Here is a 16,277-nt window from a genome sequence, read left to right on the forward strand (position 1 = left end):
TGTATATATCTCACACCACCAACCTGACGCCTCTCAGCTGGTGCCTCTGCATAAAGATATCCTGCCAACAAAGCAAGGGAAAGAAAACCAGGTAAGGGAGGAATGCTTTGCTAGGGATTTTAGTCCGCCTTACATCCAGGACATGCTGGTTCTTGGGAAGGGGTGATTGCATAAGGCTTCAATGGCAAAGAGGAGATATTTGGGAAGGTCAGCATGAAGCTGTTCTGTGGCATCCCTGAATAGCTTGGCACTTCTGCTTACAGGGAACAGCAGATTCCAGTGAACATTCTAGGGTGCACATGCCATTTCTGTGGTTCGTTGCCAGGCCACTGATCCTGCCACATCCTAGAATGTACACAGCACATACCCAGAGCCCTGCATGACTGGGGATGATCAGGAGTGGTAGGCAAGCTGTCTTTATGGGCACAGTGGAAAAACAACAGCACTGGCCCACTCACTCTAAATGCTGCTGGTCCACTGACTCCAAATGTGCTTTCTTCATACGCACTCAGTTGCTTTGTCAACTTTTTGAAAGGGGGAGGGGTAAGACATCATAGGGAAACAGCCCCATCCTCTTCTTTCAGATCCTGAAAAATGTGCAAGGTGGTGAAACCACAGGGAGAGAATTGTGTTTTGTATACCTCAAGGACACCGCTCCTTTTTACATTTAGCATGCCATGCCACATACCAGCAGTTTGCTCTGTTCGAAAGGGATATAGGAAGTTGCCTTAGACTTCTCCATCTAGCTCCATCCAATATTCCATCTAGCTCACTCACCTACTCGTGATCCCCAGGGACTGGTCTTGAGAAGACCTGCACAGAATCAGAGAATTTGTAGAGTTGGAAGGGACCACAAGGGCCATCTAGTACAACCCCCTACAATGCAGGAATATTTTACCCAGTTTGGGGCTCGAATCAATGATCCTGAAATTAAGAGTCTCATGCTCTGCCAACTGAACTATCCCACAAACCTGTGGCTTTGGATACTGGAGGCAATGTAGCCTTCATGAATAGTAGCCATTGATGGTCATCAGTCATTGGTTTCTCTATCCCTTTTAAAGCTTTTCAAGTTGGTGGTCTCTCCCCTGTCACTCACAGGGCCCCCTCCACACTGAAGTAATAATAATAATAATAATAATAATAATAATAATAATAATAATAATAAATTTTATTGGTTTTCATAGACATGTAACAAAATATAACTAGACAGCTAAGCATAATCGTAACACCCCTGCCCTAATCTTCTCACCTGCAAATCAATCAATCAATCAGCTTAGTATTGTTTTTATGGGGGAGCACCAACCAGAACTTAGTTTCATCACCTCTCAGGTGGGTGCCATTGCCATTATAAGAGAGCAAGAGATGTATTCATGGTGAGTTCCAGCACCTCTTTTTCTAGAAAAACAACACTGGGGAACACCAAAATCTTTTCAGTGCTTCAGGCCTCTAAAAGTCTTAATATGGCCCTGATTCTGTCCTCACAGCAGCGAACAACCTATAAAATAGTGCTCTCACACTCAGGATCCCCAGTGGCTGGTATTGAGAGGTGTGTTGCCTCAGATCATGGGGATAATGTAGCCATCATGATGAGCGGCATTGAGAGTCACCCTCCATTCATTTATCTAATCGTCCTTTAAAACAACTAAATTTGGATGCCTTCTCTGGTGCTACAGGGCCCCCTCCCCACTGAAATTATCATTATTTTATTATTTTGTAAGTATTTGGGTTGGTTTTAATAGCTGCACATCAAAATACAACTAGCAAACTAAACATAATCCCGCCACCCCCTTCCCTCTGCCCCCAACATCACCAGTGTTTATAATATCTTTTATCAAGGTTGTATGGAATCGTCCATCTGCCAGTCACAACATCCAGATATGTAGCGATGCAGCCGAAAACCTATTTCACAGATCCTTTTCCCTAGCATAGGAAATAAACTGCCAGCAGGTGGCATAAAAGGCATCTGCTTTCTTTTGCTTTCCTTTCAGCACCATTACATTGTATGTTACATTACAGGTATAGCCAAACTGCACACATTTTTACATCATAGGTCTACTCTCTGACACATCTGGGCAACGAATAGCGTTGTTGCAGCAAGCACAAATATCAAGAGATCCCTTGTCTTTACAGACTTATCAGATCCTTCAAAAAGTGAAAGTAAATGCAACTGTGATGTAAAATTAATTTCCCCCATAAAATATTAGAGTTATTTTTTCTTTGCATGCATAAGGTCCCAGATCCACTCCTCAGCATCTCTGGGTTCAGCTGGGAAGGCCTTCTTTCTAAAACCTTCAAGAGTAGCTGCCAGTCCATGTAGTCAATTCTGAGCTAGATAGATGATCTGACATGGTGTAAAAAAACCTGCCCATAGTAACCGAGGACTTAACAACTCCAGAATGAAAGCTGCAGGTGCGGGGAACCTTTGGCCCTCCAGATGTGCTGAAGTACAACTCTTACCAGCCCCAGCAAGCATGACCAATGGCCACAGATGATGGGGAGTTAGCAACATCTGGAAGGCCAGAGATTCCCCACACCCACAACACGGAAACATTTTGGCAAAGACTCCACTGATCTTTTAAAATGCAGAACATCTGACAAACATTAAGTGCTGTGATGCCCCATGGTGGCAGAAGGTGTTTTGCAAAGCTTGGGGGATTTCAGGGGTGGAGTGCAAAGCAGCGTCATGGGCATGAGCTAAACATCTGGGGTGCACCGCTGGCCCTGCAGCCACCCTGTGGGTCTGATAATTCCTTTGTTTGGACAACCTCCTCTTTCTTGTCAAAGTTTCCTTATCCGGGGCCCAACCTGAAATGCAGCAAACTGGTTTCCATGAAAGTGAGCTCTGTGTCAATTTATCAACATTGCAGAGATGCATTTCCCAATAAAGGCTCAAATGCCAACATTGCAGTACCATTTGCCACCTCACTCCACTCACATTCTCCCCTCCAATCTCACTTCTCTCCCTTAATTCAGATGATCAGCTGCGGCAGCCTTGAATGTCTTCCTTTCCCCTTGGCCTGCTGCTCCATCCATTCCTGCCATCTCTGTTACATGGTTTTCAGCCAAAATGTTCCCCAAACCACCCTCTCCCAGAGAGATGTATTTGCTATGAGGGTGGGACCCTCCTCTTGTTCTCAGGTGTTGTGTGTTCACACAAGGCACATTCTCCTTGCATACACACTCCTCGAGGCACACGCCATGGGGTCCTGCCCCAAATTGTTTAGTGAAGAGGGCAGGACAGCCCTTTGTCTACTGACCTTGCCCAGATATTCTTTTGGGTGGGAGCAAATGGGATTGCTGCCTGAGCTATTGTCATGCAAACCGCAGAGAGCAGGTAATTTGGGATGGGCAAATCTGCCAATTTCAGTTTCAGTTTCTCATTTCCAACTTTTCTCTCCTGAAGAGTTATCAGCATTTGGGTGTGACTTTTGCCTGATACACACGTTTCTATGCAATTTTGCGTGACGTACACAATTCTGCAAAGCAATTTCCCATAATATACAGGCAACTCCCAATGTACATATGGGTTGCATTCCAAGTCACTGTTTGTTTAAGTGAAATCATGTATATTTGAAACACCACTGAAAAAAGCCTGCTCCCCTCCCCCCCTCGTTCCATCCCCTTTTGTGACGTTTCTGGGTTCAGTGCAATGTGCACACTTATTGAACTTGTGTAAATGGGGACTTCCCTAAAATGCATTTTTGTATGTTATTTTCAGGAACAGATGCATTTTCACACACTCTTTACCCTAGTATATGCATTTATGTGCAAAATATTTGGCTGGAAAATTGCATCGCAAAATTCAGACAAGTGTGAATTTCAAAGGATGGTTGTGTTTTGGGTGGGTGATTGCTTTTCAAAGTGCAAATCAAGCAAGCTTGCCTGGAAATGCAGACTAAATCAAATTTCCCCCCAATCCCTAGAGGTAACCCAAGGTAGGCTTGACGACTCTTACTCCAGGCCTTAGGAAGCTACTTTTCCTCATGTCAGACCATTGACCCATCTAGCTCATTGCTGAACAGTGTCCTGTCTCCTTACACACTTAGTATTCAGCAGCTGGTTGCCCCAGAGCCATGTTTAGGCAAGATTTTCACCATTACTGCTGAGCCCACAAACCTCCCCCTCTCTCTCCACACACACAGATCCACGCAGATCCACTTCTGGTTTTCTTCTTGTCCCACTTCATTTGAGAATGTTTGTTTAAGGAGCACAATGACCTTGTTCCTTTGCTTAACACTTTCCTCTTGAAGTTTATCGGATAAGGTGTGGCTGTGGAAGGCTGAAGGAGCCTCAAAATTCCCTTTAAAATTGCCTGAATCTTTGAAGCCTCATTGCTTTTCTGTAGACAATATAGAGACTGGTGGCTTGTCATAATGCAAGGATTAATGTTACTAAGGCTCTTGCAATCCATGGGTAGCTGCTTTCACCCAGTGGGTGGGGGAACAGAAGACAGATGAGAGAGGGTGTTCCTCTAAGAGATGTCCAGCTCAACCAGCATACATGAAAAGAAGGCTTATTTGTCCAGGTGTTAAGGTTTCACAGGCATCCTCTGTTATGGGGATAATGTTGGTCCATTTCTTCGTCACATTGATGGGACTTTGCAACGGAAGCCTAGAGCAGCAGAATTGGGAATGCTCTGATCTGCACATCTCCAGCAGGTGCAGGGAAGATTTGGCCCAGCAGATGTTGCTCAACTACAAATCTTATCAACGCTGAACACTGGCCATGCTTGCTGGGGCTGGTGGAAGTTGCAGTTCAGCAACATTTGCAGGACCAGAGGTCCCCCACCTGTGTAGTAGACCTTTAAAGTGGAGAGATCAAGGGGGTGAAAAACAAATTCTGCCCCAAATAGAGAGGGGTAATCTGCAGCCCTCCAGATATTGCTGGTCTCCAACTCCCAGCAGCTCCAGCCATTGGCACTCCCTGCTACATGACACACTACAGCCCCATTTGCCTGGCTGTACCTCCAAACTCTGTTTTGTTAGGTTGTCCTCATGTTGTTTCCAGCTTGCTGTTTTAATCACTCATCATTTTGGTCCTGCAGCCACAGAAATCGCCTCACTGGAACGTTTCCCCTCCATTCAAACCAGACCTCCTCAGTTCTCAGAACCATGAAGCTCTTTCTTCTCTACCTTTTTGCTGCCCTGATAGCTTCAGGTGAGTTGAGTTGTTTAACTAGGGGTATAACTAGCCTCTGTCAGAGCAGGCAGCTCAGAGTCCTCTCACCCCAGCTCTCCCCCAGATGAAATTAGGAATGAAAGCAGGATTCTACTCTAATCAATACGGTGGGGTAGGAGAGCTGGGGAAAAATTCTCACCTGGCAACCAATGAACCTATTTGGTTTCAGATACAGTGGTACCTTGGGTTAAGTACTTAATTTGTTCCGGAGGTCCGTTCTTAACCTGAAACTGTTCTTAACCTGAAGCACCACTTTAGCTAATGGGGCCTCCTGCTGTCGCCGCGCCACCAGAGCACAATTTCTGTTCTCATCTTGAAACAAAGTTCTTAACCCAAGGTACTATTTCTGGGTTAGCGGAGTCTGTAACCTGAAGCGTATGTATCCTGAAGCGTATGTAACCTGAGGTACCACTGTAGTACATGGGGAGACGAGTCCAAAAGGCATGGGACGCAAATTTTCATGGCTATGGTAGCTCATTTACCAGGAGTAATGCATTTACTATTAACTCTGGAAGTATATGCTTGATTCTGATGAAACTAAACCTCCTAGAGCAAAATATACATTAGGAGGCTTCGTTTGGTCAGAATCAAGTAAACACTTCCAGAATTAACACTAAATACATCACATCTAGTAAATGAGCCACCATAGTTGCTAGGGGGCTGTGAAAATTTGTGCCCCGGTCTTTTTAGACTTATCAACCCATGTACTATCTGATACCAAAGGAGTGCATTGGTTGCCAGATGTGAAGAATATTGGCAATATTTTCGGCTCTCTTACCCCCTAATAGACTGACATACCTCAGAGAGCTGTTGTGAGAATAAAAGTAACTGGAGAGGGGAAACCCACGTACACCAAGGGTGATAATCCTGTAGTGCTGGGGAGCTGCAGGTCATGGCTTCCCCCAAAGGATTGTGGGAGCTGTAGTTCATGAAGGCTACTGAGAGTTGTTGGAAGGCCCCTATTTCCCACATAGAGCTCCAGTTCCCAGAGCTAGATGGCTGCTATTCATACAGTGGTTTAACAATCAATCCCAGGGAACTCTGGGAACTGCAGCTGTGGGAGTGGAACAAGGGCCTGCTAACAACTCTCAGCACCCTTAACAAATCGCAACTCCCAGAATTCTTTGGGGGAAGCCATGACTGCTTAAAGTGGCACCACAGTGTTTTAAATGTGTGGAGCAATTGTGGCCTAGGTTGTGCTGCTGTGAAACAGCAGTTTCTCCAGCACATCCCCCTGAATTCCTTGGAGGAAAGGTCAAGTTCAGAAAGTAAAATATAAACAAAAGAAATAACAGATCAGGTTGTTGCTACCGCCATAATAGCAGTGGTTGTTGTCATTTACTGTTATTGATATTATTATTTCCCCCTCAGCAAAATCCCTGAGTTGTGAATGTACAAACTGCACAAGTGGAACAACTTGCACAGCCAACAAAGAAGGAGCGTGCATCGCTGTGACAGGGAACATTAAAACTGGTAGGTGAACGCACCTCTGAGGGCATTTCCAGATAACACTAACCCAAAGCTTGCTGGAAATGTAGGTTTTAAACAATGTGGTGGTGGGAGAACACAGCCAAAATTTTCATGATATTGAATCACATATCCAATACCAAGCTCTCCATTTGAATGGTGCAAACTTGACAGTGTATTACAGATTGTAACAGGATATCAGGCACTGGCTGGATGAGGAATAGTGGTGGGAGCCGCCCACTCAAGAGCCTCCCACCAAGTGCACAGAAGATGCCAACTTAAGATTCTGGATCCTGGTGGTGGGACACAGAAAAGCAGTTTGCAGAAGGATTGAGCTGGGAGGTGCTGGGAGAAGGGTGTCTGAGGGGTCAGGAGAAGGGTCAGGAGAAGGAGGGATAGAGGCTGAGCGTCACAGACTCAGATAGAGAGGAGTCAAAGATTGGCTAATTGCCTTCTGTGCCTGCTGTGTGTGTGCCTGCCCTGTGGTTGACCTGGCTCCTTGACAGCTCCTTGACACAGGAGCACTACTGCCCTTATACTAAGAATCACTGCTGACCAGAAGTGTAAATGCATCCGTGCTTGACCATGGGGCTGCTGCTGCTGCTGCTGCTGCTTCTTCTTCTTCTTCTTCTTCTTCTTCTTCTTCTTCTTCTTCTTCTTCTTCTTCTTCTTCTTCTTCTTCTTCTTCTTCTTCTTCTTCCTCTTGTTAGAGTGTTTATTAATTTTCCAATAAGAACATTCAATTAACATTCAATTCATAATCCAAAAAAACCCTCTAGAATTAAAAACCCCCAATTGTCTTCCAAATTTGATTCTTGTTTTACGGCTTCCCATGGCCTGAACGTCAAAGCAACTCTGAATTCTTAGTCCTGCCTCTCACGATCTTTCCATATTTCCATATCCGACTTTATCTCTCCAAACTTCTTTGCCTCTGGCTCTGCGATCTTCCACACATCAAAAACCACGAATAAACTTTCCACCTCCGAGTGCGGACTGGTTTATATTATGTTCCCTTCCACTGCTCCCCCCCCCCCCCGCGCCACTTCAGCTGACCCCATCCAGGTCCAGGCTTCTGTCCAGTTCTTTGAATTTGATATCTTGGCAGCTCCCAAATCATTAATCTTTCCTGTCCGGCTGTTATCAAGTGTTGAATTGTTCTTAAGCAGTCTGTTCATTTTGTTGCATATGTATATATCAATCATTTGGCGATCGATCAGCCTTCCTGGAAACCACTCAACCCCCCCTCCGGGCCCTAGAGGGGGGCCTGCTAGACATCCATTTAGCCTTTTCCCTTGCTCAAAATGAAAAAAAAAATCCTTCAGAAACAGCTGCATTGTATGTTATCTCAAATCGTTGTTGTCAGCCGGCAATTAATTCCTGTTTATCTTAATCGGAGACAAATTCTAAAACTGTGTAGTAAGCAAGTGCCATCTTATCCTTTCTTCTCCTTTCAAGTCTTAAAAAGAGCTGTGTGTGAGTCCCAATTATAAATAAAAGTCCATCTGCACTTAAAAAGCAATTTAAGTTCCTAACTAGGGTTGGCATGAAAAACCAATTGTTGATCTTAAAGAGGAAAAAGAAAGCATACCAATCGCCTCCACATTCCACACACCGTGCTGAAGATCTATTTGAAGTCCGAGCTCATACACCAGAGACTGTATTTTCTGCAGGTTTTTTCCTTCAGCTTTTCCAAATCAGACCACGTCTGTTTGTTTTCCATATATATATATATACTATCCCAAACAGATGTGACAGGCTAGATGGGAGTGGCATTGGAGAGTGCCAACCGTTGTCGTGCTCATTGACCCAGTGTCCTGCTGGGTGCATCTTAATGCACACCGGCAATCTCAGACAAACTGCAGGTCTTTGAGACAGTCCTCCCCTGCCCTGGGCAGGCTGCCAGGGCTAATTATCCCCATATCAGCCCTGAATTATCGGCACGGTCGGGGTCCGGTCTCATGGGAGTCAACCATTTCCCACCGCCGGAAACAGGAAGCCTGACCCATGGGGCTTATTGAAAGCATGCTTTAATGCAGAGGTGGGGAAACCTCAGGTCCAGGGCCCCAATGCAGCCCTCCAGCCTTTTTTACCCACCCCTTGGGGCTCTCACTTGGCTCAGCCGCCCTTTCCCAGGTCCACCCTCTTTCCATAGGCCCCACTCTTCACTGGCTGTGCTCCAATTATGAGCAGTGGCTGAGCTTCATGCTCTGGCACCGGGGAGTGGAGAGCAGGTGAGGAGAGGGCTGGCTCGTGTCCTGGGGGTGGGGCATGCCACCTGCAGGGGTGTGGCACCCAGCATGGGCGGGGGGGCGGCAGCTGTGATGGCACCCTGCCAGGATTGCACTGCCGGGGGCGGTGCGCTCCCCTTGCACTCCTCTTCCTCTGCCAATGTCTTTGAGTGTTTTTGCCCACTTGGAAGTGTCCTTGGCCAGCGATAATACCTCTTTGCTTGCCTGGAGGCAGTGAGGTCTGTGTAGAAACCCCTGACTTTTGCAAGACTGGAATGCAGTTGAGCGTACAAAGGGAAGAAAGCTGTAGCTTCACCCACTTTTGCCCCTGCCCCACTGGCTACTGGAAGCCAGCCCATGATGCAATGCGGCTCTCAGGCTGGAAAATGTTTTTCTTCTCTGCTTTAATGGACAGGTGATATTGCTTAGCCATTGGTTTTAACACATGTTGTTGTTATTCTGATGTCTCTAACTCCTTTCTGATTTCTACTTTTTTGAAGGTGAAGACTCCAGTGCAATACCAGGTATATTCAGTAGCTGTTGGAGCAGCCAGACCCCTTTGGCGTGCAAAGAGGAGGAGATGTTCATCACAGCGGGGAAACAATTTTCCTGGAACACTAAAACCATATGCTGCCACGAGGACAACTGCAATGCTGTTATCCCTGAAGGTATGTGGGGTCCAGGACTCATTAAGGCTAAGGAGGACTCTCAGAAATGGATAGGTGTATTTTCATGCAAAATACCCTGGGAATTTTTATTGAAGGGCATTATGAAAATTATTAACAATGTATATAATAAGTCAGGAAAATGAAGGATATAGCACAAGAGCTTTTTTGTCTTGTAGATTGTGAATAAAGCTATTGCCCTGGCTTTGCACAAACTGCCAAAAGGGCTTAGAGTTCTTTGCTGGTTGGAAGCCTCTCTCCAAACTTTGCAATGCTGAGGTAGCATGGAAGGCAGAATTCAGTGGTACCTCGGGTTACAGATGCTTCAGGTTACAGACTCCGCTAACCCAGAAATAGTACCTTGGGTTAAGAACTTTGTTTCAGGATGAGAACAGAAATCGTGCTCTGGCGGCGTGGTGGCAGCAGGAGGCCCCATTAGCTAAAGTGGTACCCCAGGTTAAGAACAGTTTCAGGTTAAGAACGGACCTCCGGAACGAATTAAGTTCTTAACCCGAGGTACCATTGTATGTTTTAAGCTGGTCTAAAATTGGGGAGTCTATCTGGAGAAATGTCTGTGATGCGCCCAGTTGGAGAAGGCTACAACTTGCACTTCTGAAGCAAGTCAGCTTGCCAACTGCTGAGCCGGCCACTGCAGATGTTCTTTCTGTTTACTTACTCATTTCATCACTCCTGCAGCGCTAAAGGAAGACACCACTCCCAGTGAACTGATGTGCCCAACATGCTTTGTTTTCGGCTCTGAGTCCTGCAATGCCACCACGATGAAATGCGCCAAATCCCAGGACCATTGCCTTACCATTACTGGGGTTATCACAACAGGTAAATCAGAATGTAGAATCATAGAGTTGGAAGGGACCCCAAGGGATATCTTGTCCAACCCCCTGCAATGCAGGAATCTCAGCTAAAGCATCCATGAGAGATGGCCAGTATGATGACTGCGGATTATTACTATTCATTTCATTTTAATCCAGCTCTTCTTCCAAGGAGTTCAGCCTCTCCCTTGCTCTCTCATAAACCTTATGAGGTAGGTTAGGCTAAGAGATAATAACTGGCCCAAATCCAGTTATTTCAGCCCAGAATCTAAGTGGATATTCTAATCACTGCACTGAACTGGCTCTACAATGGGTGAGTCTGGGTTTATTTCCCCTGAAATTTGTTATACACACTTCCCCCTAATACAAGGGGTTAAAAATATATATTGAGAACTGCATTGCAAAATTCAGAGAAGTGAAAATTTCAAAGAACAGCTGTGGTTCATAAAAGAGACCCAAATAACTGGCTTGGCAAGAACTCACTGTTAGCCTGTCTCAAAATGGTCACATTTCTTTGAGGTGCTGCTTATATTTGTTTGCAGCATGTCCCAGTTCCCCATTGAAAAGACCTCAAGTTAGCATAGAACTTGGCATGCAGGTATATAGGGTGACACATTAAGGTAGACGACAAAGGTTTTGTGAAGCTAGATTAAAAGCTGACCAAAAGGATAAAAAAGGTTGTTCTTAGGGAAAAGGTTTAAAAATACGAATGGTTACAAGCACACAAAGCAAACCCCCTAAAATGGAGTAAAAGAGCAGAAAGAAATGGAGGATGTTTGCAGCTTTCCCTCTAGACACAGTTCCTATAGTGAAAGAATGGTTGGTTTCTTGCACCCACCAGCCCTCGGCATTATAACACCTGTCTTGACCTCTTTCTTTCACCTGGTTCCCCAACATGCTCCTTGCTTTTGTCAACTTGGTTCCCAGTTGACAAAAGCAAGGAAGTATAAGCTCTTTAGTCCCAACTGCCGGTATTGCCTATTTGAAATCCCACCCCGTACCTTCCTCAAAGATTTTACCATCTTCTAATTTGATTCCTGGACAGGTGAGGTTTAACAGGTTAACCTCATAATCCCCAAATCAACCCAGATGCAAGGCTTTTCTTCATCAGAACGGGCCATTTTCTTTACAGCAGGGATGATATAATTTCTTTCCCCTATTGTCCTTTTGCAGGTACTACAATGGTGTCCTTTTTTGGGGAAGGGTGTGCTACCCCTACAGCAAGCAACCTTGTCAGCGGCACAAAGCTGACCTTTGGAGAGGTCACTTACATGATTACCAGCAGCCACATAGAGAAAGCTAAAGAAGGGGCCAGCCAGGACATCCCCACATCCTCCTCTAAACCCTCCACCACCTTGTCTTCCTCCAACTCTTCCACCACCTTGTCTTCCTCCAACTCTTCCACCACCTTGTCTTCCTCCAACTCTTCCACCACCTTGTCTTCCTCCAACTCTTCCACCACCTTGTCTTCCTCCAACTCTTCCACCATCCCAACCTCCTCTAAAACACCCACCACCTTGTCTTCCTCCAACTCTTCCACCATCCCAACCTCCTCTAAAACACCCACCACCTTGTCTTCCTTCAACTCTTCCACCACCCCAACCTCCTCTAAAACCTCTACCAACCGAGCCTCCGACAAGTCCCTGAGCAAGTCTACTAAACCTGCAACCACCTCCACCTCTGCCACCTCTACTAGTTCTGTTTTCACCATTCTACTGCTAAGTCTCCTTGGGCTCCTGCTGGACGAATTTCTTTACTGATCTCATTTGGCCCAAGACACCTTCTCTACCCAAGTTAAGAAGAGCATCTTCAACACAATACAAGAACAGAGGGCACCAATCCCAGAAGTTTAATGTACATTTCCCCCCAATATACCTTTTTGTAAACATTTTTTGGTGGGTGAACTGCATCACAAAGTGAGGAAAAGTGTGAATTTCAAAGGACAGGTGCATTTTGATTCGCGTATTGGTGGATTTGGTGGGTTCTCATTAAAATGAGAACCAAAGCAACCCCCCCCTTCATCCCCTGGTGGAAGTAGCACCAAACCCAATGAGACTTCCTTCAGAATTGATGTGCATAGGCTTGCACTCTTAGTCTCCTTACAATCACCTCTGAATGCGGAACTATTATTATTTTCCCTAGGGATTGTGAAAGAAATGACCCAACATTTGTTATTCATTTTATTTTGGGGTGTGTATGTTTAATTTTAATTCAACTGTGTTGATGTTTTTTCTTTAAGTCTTTAATTGTGAGCATCATTAAATTATATATTCTTGATTAAATAAAATAAATATTTTTAAAACCACGAAATACCTCTGAATGTGGAGCAACAACCGTTTTTGGTCAAAAGAAATATAAATTCTATAAGAGGGACTCATAAACACAAAGAGGGAAGTATTCCTCATCCTTTAATAGTTGCATTTCTCTCTTTAACACGACTATTAAAAATACATGGGCCTTGCCCCCCCCTTGCATCTAACCACCCTAACATGCTGACGTGGCTCTTTTCATCAATAAGCAAATATCCCTTCGGTAAACAACATCCTTTGCCTGGTCCAGCTTTCTCGAGTTCTGCACAAGTCCAAAGTCCGAGGGGAAAGGAGACGGGTCTGCAGTGGAAAATGTTTACATTTCCAAGGGAACACAGAGCTGATTTGCATCCTCCCCAGGAGACCTGCTCAACATTCATTAATATCTGCAGACTCAGAGAATTGGTAGTCCAGGATCTCAGTTTGGCTTTCAAGGGCTTCCCAAACATCTAAACTATGGCAGGAGAGCTTGTGGCCCTCTAGATGTCACAGAATCACAGATTTGAAGAGTTGGAAGGGACCACGGGACTCATCTAGTCCAACCCCTGCAGTACAGGAACTGCAGCTTCCATCATTTCTGATGGGAGAAGGAGTCCAGCAGCATTTTGAGGACCACAGGCTCCAAATCCCTGCTCTAAAAGATACAAGTTTCTACATATGAAGAATGCTATGGAAAACTGAGTATTTTAAAATAGGCCTAACAAAACCAAGCTTTGTAAACATTTTTTCCCCTTTTTGCTTCTTGGATTTTATTTTATATATTGCTTTGAGGCACATGTGGACGGCAATAAATAAATAAACAAATAAACAAATAAATAACAATGTTAAAAGAAAACTCTTGTTAAGGAAACAGACCCCTGGTCTCTCTCTCTTTGTGTGTATGTGTGTATCTTCCTATATGCATAAAAATGTAAGGCTGTCTTCACGCAGCTCCCGTTGGAGGTTTTGTAGTGCCACATCACAATCCTGGAATTACATGAAGTCAAGGTGGGCCATGGGAGCAAAGGAGAGAGCAGACTGCTTTTTGAGTGGTCTTTGGCTGGGGGTCTGGGCAATTTCTAAAGTCTTTAAAAGTTCTTACACTCCTTTGCCCTGGGTGCTCACTTCCATGTAAAGGTGTGTGTGGGGGGGGACTCAGTTGCAAAAGGAAAATAAAGTTCTTCCTTGCTTTCCTTCTACTGGTTCCTGTTTCCAATTTAGAAGATATACTTTACTAACAAGCAAACACCCATATATGTATAAAATTCAGCAACTGAACTTAACCTTCGCTAATTGAACAAGATAACTGACAGCCTTGCTTTTCAGACTGCCTCTGCTAAAACAGCCTTTAGGACTGCAGCCAACCAGAATGACAATAGAGTTTTGCTAAGTTTCCATTTCCCGTAACAACTTAATTTTCAGTTTCCTGTTGAACTTCCTGGCAAGGACTGCCTCTAGCCTCCTAGACCACTGTCTCCAGCTGAAAACAAAATGGTTGAACAGTTTCATTCATTCACTAGGGGATTAGAAAAAGTCATAGAGAATATGTTTATCAATACCCACCAGCCATAGTGGCTATTTGTCTGTTTGTTGGACATGCATCTGAATACCTGAGGAAGAATAGCAAGGGAGAAATACTTACAGCATTTATACTCCGCCATTCATCTAAGAAGCATGGCTTACAAAAACTAGCTCCTTAATGTTCTGATTGTGGGCTTTCCCTTGCTTCCTGTAGGAAACAGGAAGTAGGACTAGACAGGCTTGTGACGTGATCCAGGAGGACTCTCCTTATTAGTTATTAAGTTTCTACCCCACTCTTCCTTCCAAAAGAGCCCAGGGAGACAAACACCAACATGTTAAAACAGTACACTAGAACCTTGGTTTTCAAGTGTCTGGGAAGCTGAACGATTTGGAACCCGAACGTTTTTTAATGCACCTCAGAAGTTGAATGGTTTCCAAGGTGTGTTTCTCCATTTTATCAATGGAGTTTGCTGACCGCCCATTGATCCTCGGTTTTTGAACGTTTCAGAAGTCGAACGGTCTTCCGGAACAGATTACATTTGAAAACCAAAATTCCACTGTACAATATAAATATATCTGAAACACTCAGGCCCCATCAGTGCTGTACAGTTAAACTACTATGGTACCATTTTATATAACAACAACAACAACAACAACAACAACAACAACAATGTTATTTATACCCCACTCAACAGATTATTAAAAGCACGTTAAAGCATTAAACATTAAAAACTTCCCTAAACAGGACTGCAAGTCAGATAGTTGTTTCTTTCCTTGACATCTGATGGGAAGGCGTTCCACAGGGTGGGCACCACCACTGAGAAGGCCCTCTGCCTAGTTCCCTGTAACCTCACTTCTCGAAGGGAGAGAATCGCCAGAAGGCCCTCGGAGCTCAACTCTCCTTGGTAATGGCTATTACAGTGGTACCTCAGGTTAAGTACTTAATTCGTTCCGGAGGTCCGTTCTTAACCTGAAACTGTTCTTAACCTGAAGTACCACTTTAGCTAATGGGGCCTCCCACTGCCGCTGCACCGCCGCTGCCACGCGATTTCTGTTTTCATCCTGAAACAAAGTTCTTAACCCGAGGTACTATTTCTGGGTTAGCAGAGTCTGTAAGCTGAAGTGTCTGTAACCCGAGGTACCAATGGGTAAATGGAACCTCCATGTTCAGAGGCATAATAATAATAATAATAATTATACCCCACCCATCTGGCTGGGTTTCCCCAGCCCCTCTGGGTGGCTTACAGCACACACACAATATGTAAAACATTAGACATTAAAAACTTCCTGATACAAGGCTGTCTTCAGATGTCTTCTAAAAGTCAGATAGTTGTTTATTTCCTTGACATTTGATGGGAGTGTGTTCAACAGGGTGGGCACCACTACCGAGAAGACCCTCTGCATTGTTTAAACAGTCATTTTAAACAGTCATGGCTTCCTACCACAAGAGTCCTGGAAACTGTAGCTTGTTAAAGGTGATGAGAGTTTTTAGAAGATCCTTAGACCTCTTACAGTTGAAAGTCAGCTAGGGTCAGGAAGGATGAGACTAATTCCTTCAGCTTATTCTCCCCCCCTTTTTATATATATAAAAAATGAGCTTGCAGGCATGGCTTGCTGCAAAATGAGGGGACTTCTTTAGTCAGAAGGGCTACCTTACCATTACATTCCTCTTTCAGGCACTGCCCTGTCCTGGAAACCTTTTCTCATAATAAGGATGGGAGAGAAATTCATTTTAGTTTGCATTTTGAGGCGAACCTCCCTAAGCTTCATTTTCCGACGCAGTATGCAAACCATTGAAATTCACAGTTCTCCAAATTATGCAGCGTGGTTCTCCAGTCAAGGAACATTTACAGAAATGTATATAGTAAAATATACACCTTTACTGTACAAAAGGTGTGTGTCTTAGGCACAATTCCATCTAATATGTATATGTTTAGAAACAGTTGCATTAAAATGCTGATGAATGTTTATGAGAACTTTAAAAAAAATATCTTCACACTGATGTAGAATTGTGAAAACTGAACTTCAGGAAAAAATTAGAAACTGGGAGAAACCAAAATTTTCAGATTTTCCTGTCCCTATCTCATGTGCTCCACCTTA

General features: G+C 44.4%; 1 protein-coding gene across 1 annotated transcript; it reads left to right on the forward strand.

The window, feature by feature from the left end:
• LOC309376181 (uncharacterized protein) lies at nucleotides 1–12,568 on the forward strand. Its single transcript, XM_081922421.1, has 6 exons — nucleotides 1–91; nucleotides 5,045–5,157; nucleotides 6,550–6,651; nucleotides 9,374–9,541; nucleotides 10,235–10,375; nucleotides 11,542–12,568. Exons 2-6 carry the CDS (start codon nucleotides 5,112–5,114, stop codon nucleotides 12,126–12,128), a joined length of 1,044 nt encoding a protein of 347 aa, XP_081778547.1. The 5' UTR covers nucleotides 1–91; nucleotides 5,045–5,111; the 3' UTR covers nucleotides 12,129–12,568.
• The last annotated feature ends 3,709 nt before the right edge of the window (nucleotides 12,569–16,277 follow it).

This window comes from Podarcis melisellensis (assembly GCF_964234715.1).
Source record: "Podarcis melisellensis genome assembly, chromosome: 8".
NCBI classification, from domain to species: Eukaryota; Metazoa; Chordata; class Lepidosauria; order Squamata; family Lacertidae; genus Podarcis; species Podarcis melisellensis.

Coding starts and splice junctions, on each gene's coding strand:
- LOC309376181 (XM_081922421.1), top strand. CDS start 5,112: ATGAAGCTCTTTCTTCTCTACCTTTTTGCTGCCCTGATAGCTTCAG. Junction 9,542..10,234: donor CAATGCTGTTATCCCTGAAG/GTATGTGGGGTC, acceptor TCACTCCTGCAG/CGCTAAAGGAAGACACCACT. Junction 10,376..11,541: donor TACTGGGGTTATCACAACAG/GTAAATCAGAAT, acceptor GTCCTTTTGCAG/GTACTACAATGGTGTCCTTT.